This window comes from Varanus komodoensis, unplaced genomic scaffold (assembly GCF_004798865.1).
Source record: "Varanus komodoensis strain SLA01 unplaced genomic scaffold, ASM479886v1 scaffold29_1, whole genome shotgun sequence".
Classification (NCBI taxonomy): domain Eukaryota; kingdom Metazoa; phylum Chordata; class Lepidosauria; order Squamata; family Varanidae; genus Varanus; species Varanus komodoensis.
In genome coordinates this window covers 9,089,485-9,097,545 of record NW_025335759.1, presented here as the reverse complement: position 1 = coordinate 9,097,545, position 8,061 = coordinate 9,089,485, and the positions used below count along the sequence as shown (strand labels likewise).

The window sequence follows — 8,061 nt, the reverse complement described above, 5'->3', positions numbered from 1 at the left end:
CTTTGATTTGCATCACCAATAGTTTAGAACTGCTTTATTAGATCTGATCGAGGTCTAACGAGTTCAGCTTTTGGTTTGCACCAACAAAATGCTTTGCAAGGTGATATCAACTGCTGCTTTTTCTTCTCCATTGCCTGATAAGCAGAAATAGACTGCTTAATAATATATAGGGGTTCTACCTAGCTGATGCTAGACTGTCTGAAAAGTCAGCATTTCTCATGTGCTTCAGCTTTAAAACTGACTCTGCTTTTATGTTTTATTAACTTTTCCGAGGGGGAAGGGTAGGTTAAGCTGCAGACTCCCACTGGAGCCCCCTGCCCTTTCTAAAGTAACTATGAACAAATCATGGACCAAGCAAACCCCTCCCTCCACCGAAAGAAACCCGACCTCACTGCCCCTTCGCAACACGCCTGCCCTGAAGGTTAAGGAACTGATCTGTGCTGAGTTGTGGGGAAGGGACCCAGGAGAAAGACGCACTGGCGAGTTTCAAAGAATAAAGGGAAGGTGTGTGTATAACTAATTGGTCTATGGATCATGGTGGAAGACAGACTTGCATCCAGAAAATGGGCAAAGAACACAATGTGCTAATATAGAAGTCAAACATTTCAACCAAGAAAAGACATAATCACCCCAAACCAGAGTGGGGGCACGTGATAGAAAACTAGGTGGCAAAACCATCACAGGAGGGACTTGGGACCAGGCTGTCAAATTGTGTATATCAAGTGGTGAAAAGCACAATCTGGACTGCCCCACAAAGCTGCGTTCCCCAGATGTGTAGATGCACCCGCCAGTCGGAACGTGAAAGTCATACAGGAAGCAGTGAACTGGCTGGAGGCATCTTCTGATGCAAAGGGAATCCTGCATCTGGAGTTGGCTTACAGCAGGTGCTGCCTCAGGGTCCGGTTCTATGACAAGGAATGCAAGATCAGGGCAACCTGAATAAATTAGACCTCATGAGCACATTTTCAGGCTTGTCTTGCCTTCCTGAGGACTAGAGACTTTTACTAGATAAGCCACCAGGCGTGTCCCGTGGCTGCCATCATGTGTCAACCCCCATGTTTAAGATGGCGTGTTCTGCATACCAATGCAGGCATGTGCCAGCTGAGCGACAGCACCAGCAAAGCGACAGCAAAGTCCTCTCCCACCAGCACTATGAAAAGATTGTGCGTATGCCTTCATTTTCTGTGAATTTAGGCCAGCTTTGTATATATGAGGAATTTTTTGCTTTCTGCAGGATTAGAACAGAGGAACCATGAGGCCGAAGACCGTGGTGCTTGCTTAAGCCAGAAAGATTACTTAAGCAAAATACGCAGCACAGATGCCCAAATCTGCGTAATTCATTCAGGTTGCGGAATCGGCCGTCTCGGCACAGCACCAGCGGTTCCTTAGCAGGCGCTGTGGATTGTTCTTCAACAGCATATACACAGTTTTGCCTGGGGGAGGGGGCCACTTGGCACTGTGGGGTGGGGAGGGGGAACGGCAGCCAGACCACCCACACCGTGGCGAACCCCACAATCCCTCCCTGGTCACACTCAGTTATATACAACAACCCCACTGCTGCACCAAGTTACCCACATTCCTCCGCTCCTTCCCCCAGCCCCACCTTGTCCGGACTCGGTGCGCTGCCCTAGGGCCTCTCTCCGTTGCTGTGGCCCTTGGCCTGGGAGAGGTCGTCCCCCACGTCCCCGTCCTCATGCACCCGCTGGTGCAGCGTGAGGTTGCGCAGCTGCCGGAAGCTTTTGCTGCAGCGCATACACGGGTAGGGGCGGCCCGCCGCGGCCGCCGCGTGGATCTGCTGGTGGGCGGCCAGCTTGGACGGGTAGCAGAAGCTCTTGCCGCAGCGGGTGCAGGGGTACGGGCGCTGCCCGGTGTGCGTGCGGCGGTGGGCGGCCAGCTTGGACGGGTAGCAGAAGCTCTTGGGGCAGTCGGCGCACTTGTAGGGGCGCTCGGGCGTGTGGATCCACTGGTGGGCCGCCAGCTTGGAGCGGTGTCCGAAGCGCTTGGGGCAGAGCGGGCAGGGGTACGGGCGCTCGCCGGTGTGCGTGCGGCGGTGGGCCGCCAGCTTGGACGGGTAGCTGAAGCTCTTGGGGCAGTCGGGGCATTTGTAGGGGCGCTCGGCACAGTGGGTCCATTGGTGCGTGGCCAGTTTGGAGCGGTACACGAAGCGCTTGCCGCAGTCTTTGCACTGGTAGGGGCGATCCGAGGGCAGTATGGCGGGCGGCCGGGGGCGGCGGGGGCGGGCTGGCTTGGGGGCCTCCGTGGTGGGTGGGGAAGACAGCGTGGTGGGCGGAGGCGACTTGGCGTTCTCCTTCAAGGCCTGCGAGTCTGGAAGAAAAGGAGGAAAGCTGGAAATTCACGCCTGCCCACCCCTTTTCCCGCCAGGGGATCGCTTTATTATATTACTACATTTATATCCCACCATTTTTTCTCCTGCAAGGAACCCAAGGCTGCTGACTCCATCCTCTTCATTTAATCCGCGCAACAACCCTGTGAGGTAGACTAGGCCGAGAGTGGGGGACCCAGTGAGCTTTGTTGCTGAACAAGGACTAAAACCAACCTCGCCCAGCACTCCCTCTGCATTCTGCCCCTAACAGAGAGGCTAAAGCGGACAGGGGCAACTTGTAGTGTGCCCACTGTTGCTGAACTGCAACTCCCATCATCCCTGGCCAGCATGGTGAGGGAAGCTGCAGCTGAGCAGCATCAGAAGGGTCAAAAGGCTCCCACTCCTGGCCTGAAGCCCCAGAGCAGTGCAGGGAAGGAGATCCAAATCTCATTCCAAACCATCTCGAAGCCTGCATGTTCCGTGGGTTATCTGAAAGGGTGCGTCGACGTGGCTAGGAAGCCTGCCTGGACGGGACTTTGAATTGTGAGGGCAGCTGTCTCATGCTGGCTAAGAAATGTTTTCCAGCACATCTGGGTGACACCCTCCAGCTCGGGGAAAGCTGATGCTGTGTAGAGCCATGCAGAGCCCTTTTTCAAACATTCTGCTCAATGTGCAGACAAGCTGAATGCCCTCGCATGATGGGCTTGGCGCTGGATGCAGCTCTGCCCCATGGGACCAGTCTGCATGCTCACGGAATGACAAAAAGCGGCTGCCACACTGAGGGAGGTTTGCTTCACCAGCTAAAACACATGCCTTGCGTGTCAGAAGTCCTAAGTTCCATCCCAGGCTGGGAAAACGGCCCTGTTTGAAATTCTGGCGAGCGCTGGATGCCTGGGTTCCGTATGCACGGGTCACATCCAGCAGGCAGCCCCGTTTCAAAAGCACTCCGTGGACGATCCCTGCCCAGCCTCAACACGTGCCCCACCAGATTACCCCACAGAGAATATGACCCTCGACAGAAAAAGGGTTCCCCACCCCTTAGACAACTCAGCTGCTTGCCTCCACAGGGAGCGCGTAGCTACAGGTGGCAGCTTTAAAACTGACTTTGATAAACAGTACAGGGCACTATTTGCTGGAAACGAGGCCTGGATGTTAAGGTAGCTTTGTACATGCCATTCGGGATGGCCAGCTGGTCCCAGGCCCGATGGCACTACAGCCCCAGGGGAATGGTGAGTCCAAGGGCAGAAAAGACCACGAGGTTTCCTTACCCACAATGCTGCTGGCCACGCCGGTCTTGCTGTCACTCATGCAGGGCTGCTCCCCCCTTTCCAGCATAAGGACAAGGGTTGGTCGAGTGAGAATGTAACCTGCGCAGGTGGGGACGTTGGGGAAGGGGAGAGGAAACGACGCCAGCGTCAGAACACAGCAGTCAACTGGGACGAAAGGACGCAGCAAAAAGATTCAGTAGGTCCTGGCCGTGCCACGTCAAGCATCTGTCCTGAGAAAAATCGGCCCGTGTGGGTTGCATTCAAGATTTTCCTTCTGCTTTTGGAAGGTTCCTCCACCCATTTTTGGGAGATTCCCCTTCCTCTACATACCGCAGCTCACTTTCATCCTGGAAAGTCCTCAGCCTCTGCATGGCAATTCCTGGGAACTTGGAGGGCTGTGTAGGAAAGCACTGGACAGGGAAGTCCCCTCCTACAAGCACAGGGTAGCCAGCCTAAATCTAGACCAGACCTGCCATGAGTTAAGCAACACATTTATGGAGAAGTCACGGATGTGTCGTTTCAGAAATAGCTCTGATTTGTTTTGGCTTCTACTGCGAACATTCTCTGAAACACTGAATTCCCACCTGGTGCCAAATTATTTACATATTTTTTATTTTATTTGTAGAACTGCACCCAAGAGCCCCAGGTAGGACTTTCTGGGTCATGTACCTCCAAAAAAGCATGTCATTTTGGCGCTTCAGCTGGATACTAAGCGCAATGGAAGAACACAGTAACTGTAGTGAGTGAAAAAGGTGTACTTGGACATCCTGGCTTTGTATATAAAATACAACACACACACACACACACACTTGTTGGAAGAAATGCAAGTAAGTGCTATGGCCAGGCAAACCTTGGACCCGGAGGGATGCAATAAACTGTGCTAAGAATATTTTTCATACAGCTACTAGTAAACAGGGATAGCGGTGGGAGTCATGGGAGATCAGTATGTGTAACTGTAAATGTCACAGCTAAATGGGAATCCAATAATGACTTGGAAATTATTCTTACTCTGAAATTTCAATGGCATTTTCTCTGACATTGCTGAAAATTAAAGAAAAAGATGAAGGGATCGAAAAGCTGTTAATGGGTTGCGTTTTGCATGCCCGAACAGCTGCTCAATATACTTATTTATAAATAATGATGACACAGAGCCATCTGATATTACATCGTATCAATTAATTATGGTATAGGTAATTGGTTTTTGTAAGCGTGTGCATATACATATACTCATGGAAAAAAATATAGGAACAAAATCCAGCCATTCCAGCCACCCAGTCATTATCCCTCAGAGTCTGTCCTCTCACATCACAGTTGGCCCCAGGGCAGACTAGAAAGAGCCCCTTTGCCTGTTCACCTATGGCGAACAAGAACTGGCTCTAGGTGACTAGGTAGATCAATGTTGTGAACAATGGTTCTGCTTTTTTTCCAGGACGCGAGTGGCCATCCTCAGAAAGTGTGGCAAGTGGGTTAGCCATTTTTGTGTGCCGTTGGCATGTCCAGCCTTGGCCTGGCATGGGGCAAGCTGGCGGCTTTAACGAACGGCATTTCAGTAGCATCGTTCCCTCGTGGCTTCTCATCTCCCACAAGGCCCTGGGATCCAATTACTGCTAGATTCTGCTACTGTTCAACCTGGCGTAAGTGTGGAGTTGCTATGGTAACTTGCTGGAATACAGGCCAGGAAGGAGGAGAGTCAGTGGAGAGAAAGAAAAAGGGATGTGCTTCCTACAGGAGTCAAACAGAGGGGGGGGGGGGGTTGCTGGTCCAAATACAGCGTGCGTGTGTGTGTGTGTGTGCAGCGTTGCTGAACAAGGGGCACAGGCTCCCTTAAAGGAGGAGTACACAAAAGCAAAACAAAACATCTGGAAGACTGCAAGGATTTGCTCGTACCATGGCTTGTCCCCACTGCCCATTTTCAGTGATCAAACCAGGCAGAAGTCCCCCTCCACCTTAATGGCTTTCGCAGCTCAACAACTTCAAGGAGAAGAAAACATTGGAAGCCCCCTTAGATGGAGTCTGAATCCTTGCAGCCGCCCTGGAGATGCCGAGTGCCGAACTCAGGGCCTCTTGCACAGAAAGTACACGCCCCCTCCAAGCATCCCCCCCCCTTCAACTAGCTGGACCCAGACAAACCCAAGTTGCAGGAATCCTTATAGTCTTATGCCTTTCCTCAAGTTGCTGTACCCTCTGGATGTGCTGGTGTACACCCCTCCCATCATCCACAGCAGCATGGCTGGACTGGGCAAGGGTGATGGGAGCTGTGGTCAGGCACAGCAGAAGGGTAGCGGATGAGGGAAGCCTTTGGGGAGACTGAGGAAGACACGAGACATGCCTGCTTCCAACAAGAAGTCTGTTCCAAGTTGCCTTGGGTCACCATGGAGGGCAGAGGGGGGAGAGGGGAAAGGGCGCAGGGGAAAAGGGGGGAGATGAATGCAGTGCAGTGCAATGCAATGATTCCTCTGCTCCAGCAGGGAGAATAGGGGATATATTCTGTCCAGTGCTGGGTCCTCAGTAATTCGTATCAGCCCACCAAACTGCAAAGAGGTTTGCTGAGCCGAATCAGTAACCTCGGAGCTATCCTGTCTCCTGGGTGGGTGTCTCTTTCAGTAAGCGGCTTTTTGGGGGGTACACCTGCAGGGCCAACGTTTGCACATGCAGTCACGGGAACCCCCTCCCCAAAAAGCTTCGTGGTCAAGCAGCATCCATCGCTGCTTAAAGTACAATTTGGGGGGCTGCAGCTGAGCTGAGCTGAGCTGAGCGCGCCCACCTGCAGTGAGCGCCCACCTGGGCGAAAGCACCACAAAGACGCGCACCGGACCGCGCAGGGAAAGGCTGCCTGGAGCGGAGGGCAGCGGGCGAGTTCGCACGACGGGTGGCACCGCTGCCCGCCACCCACCTGGGCGCGCGCCCCTGGATTCGGCTCGGGGGGCTGGGGCGAGTCAAATGCACGCCCCCCCCCCGGGGCAACCCGGCCCGTTCTGCTTGGCGACAGAGCCAGCCGGGCTTGCCACAAAGGCTGCCAGCCGCGCACGCTTGCTTGGGAGTAAGCCCGCCGCGCAACGCGGGGCCACTTCGAGCCAGCCCAGGGGAACGCGCTGCCATCGTGACTCGGCCGCTCTCGCCAAGCCAACGGCCGGGCGAGCTCTGCCGCCTCGACAGGGGCACAACCCTCTTGAGATCCGGCGTGTGCGAGCCATTTACACGCGCGGAAACGTGGCTTTGCTGCAATGCACCCGCTTTACACCATCTTGCTGCCTTGTGCCAGCCTCAAGGGGTGCACAACAACGGAGCGGGGTGGGGGGGGAGAAACTGCCCCCAATCGCCCTCCCCTTTTGCCCGTGCTAGGCCAAGAGTGATACAAATCCCCGGCGGCGCCTTCATTTCCGACAGCGGCTCGCCCCCACCCTGGGTTGAGCTTGCCCTGCATCCTCGTCTCCAGCTGGGCCTTCAGCGCCTTCCTCCTCCTCCTCCTCCTCCTGGCTCCCCCTCCACTCACCCGCCCGGGAGCCTCTCCCGGCTTCAGGCTGCCTCTGGGGTCTCCCCTTCATGAGCCGATCGCGCCGGGTCATGCTGTCCCCGCGGGGGGCCAGGCGACGCGCCCCACCGCATCCCTTTCCCAGCCAGTCCCCAGCGAGGCGCGGGCGCAGCAGCCCGGCTGGAGAGGAGGGTCTTTCTGGCTCGCAGCTTTCTCGACCAATCGGCGCCTTCCCGATATTATTGGGGGGGGGGCACAACGTGTGCGCGACGAGGTAGCAGCGACGGAAGCAAGGGCCGTGGGGCTCCCTGCTTGCAGAGCCAGACATCCCCCCGCCCCAAGCAAGCACGCAGACCCTGGACGAAACCGAAGGAAGAAAAGGAAATTTCCTGCTCGCGGGATCCTGAATGGCCCACAATGCGAACACCCTCGAAATGTGGGCGCTCATGTTAACCAGACGTGGCTGCCTTCACAAGCACAACCCATGAACAGAGCCTGTGGTATGTTGTGGCACTGCAAAGGACGGGAGCTCTCCACAGGTGGTTCTCTTGGCTAGTTCAGGTAGCACAATAACCCCCGGTTCAGCCAGGATTCATGGTTCAGCAGCCCACCTGCAACGGCTGAGTATGAGTTACCTGTTGTCTGAACCCAGTCAGTGTAGAACTGCAGCTTAACAAACTCAACTGATGCTTTACATCTGATTCCAAAAGCTACGTGAGCGTGTGCATATATTTCCGTATGTGTGTGCATAAAATTAAATTAATAAGTCCCTCACATTACAAGAAATGTCTAAGCAACATATAAAAATACAGCAGAAGATGACAATTAACTATTATGCAGAAGACCAAGTTCCTGGGAATGGGGGTTGGGGAAAGATGCTTTCAGCAGGCAGCAAAAATCTCAAGGATCAGTGCCTATTTCGTAAAGGTAGGGAATTCCAGAAAGCTGGTGCTACAATACTAACGGCCTGTCCCTGGTTATTGTAAACAGGACCTCCA

At 54.3% G+C, this 8,061-nt stretch overlaps 1 protein-coding gene across 1 annotated transcript; it reads right to left on the bottom strand.

The window, feature by feature from the left end:
• Window positions 1–19: 19 nt before the first annotated feature.
• ZNF575 (zinc finger protein 575) lies at window positions 20–7,213 on the bottom strand. Its single transcript, XM_044435293.1, has 3 exons — window positions 7,085–7,213; window positions 3,592–3,690; window positions 20–2,325 (listed from the first exon to the last, which is right to left on the bottom strand). Exons 1-3 carry the CDS (start codon window positions 7,155–7,157, stop codon window positions 1,628–1,630), a joined length of 870 nt encoding a protein of 289 aa, XP_044291228.1. The 5' UTR covers window positions 7,158–7,213; the 3' UTR covers window positions 20–1,627.
• Between the last annotated feature and the right edge of the window lie 848 nt (window positions 7,214–8,061).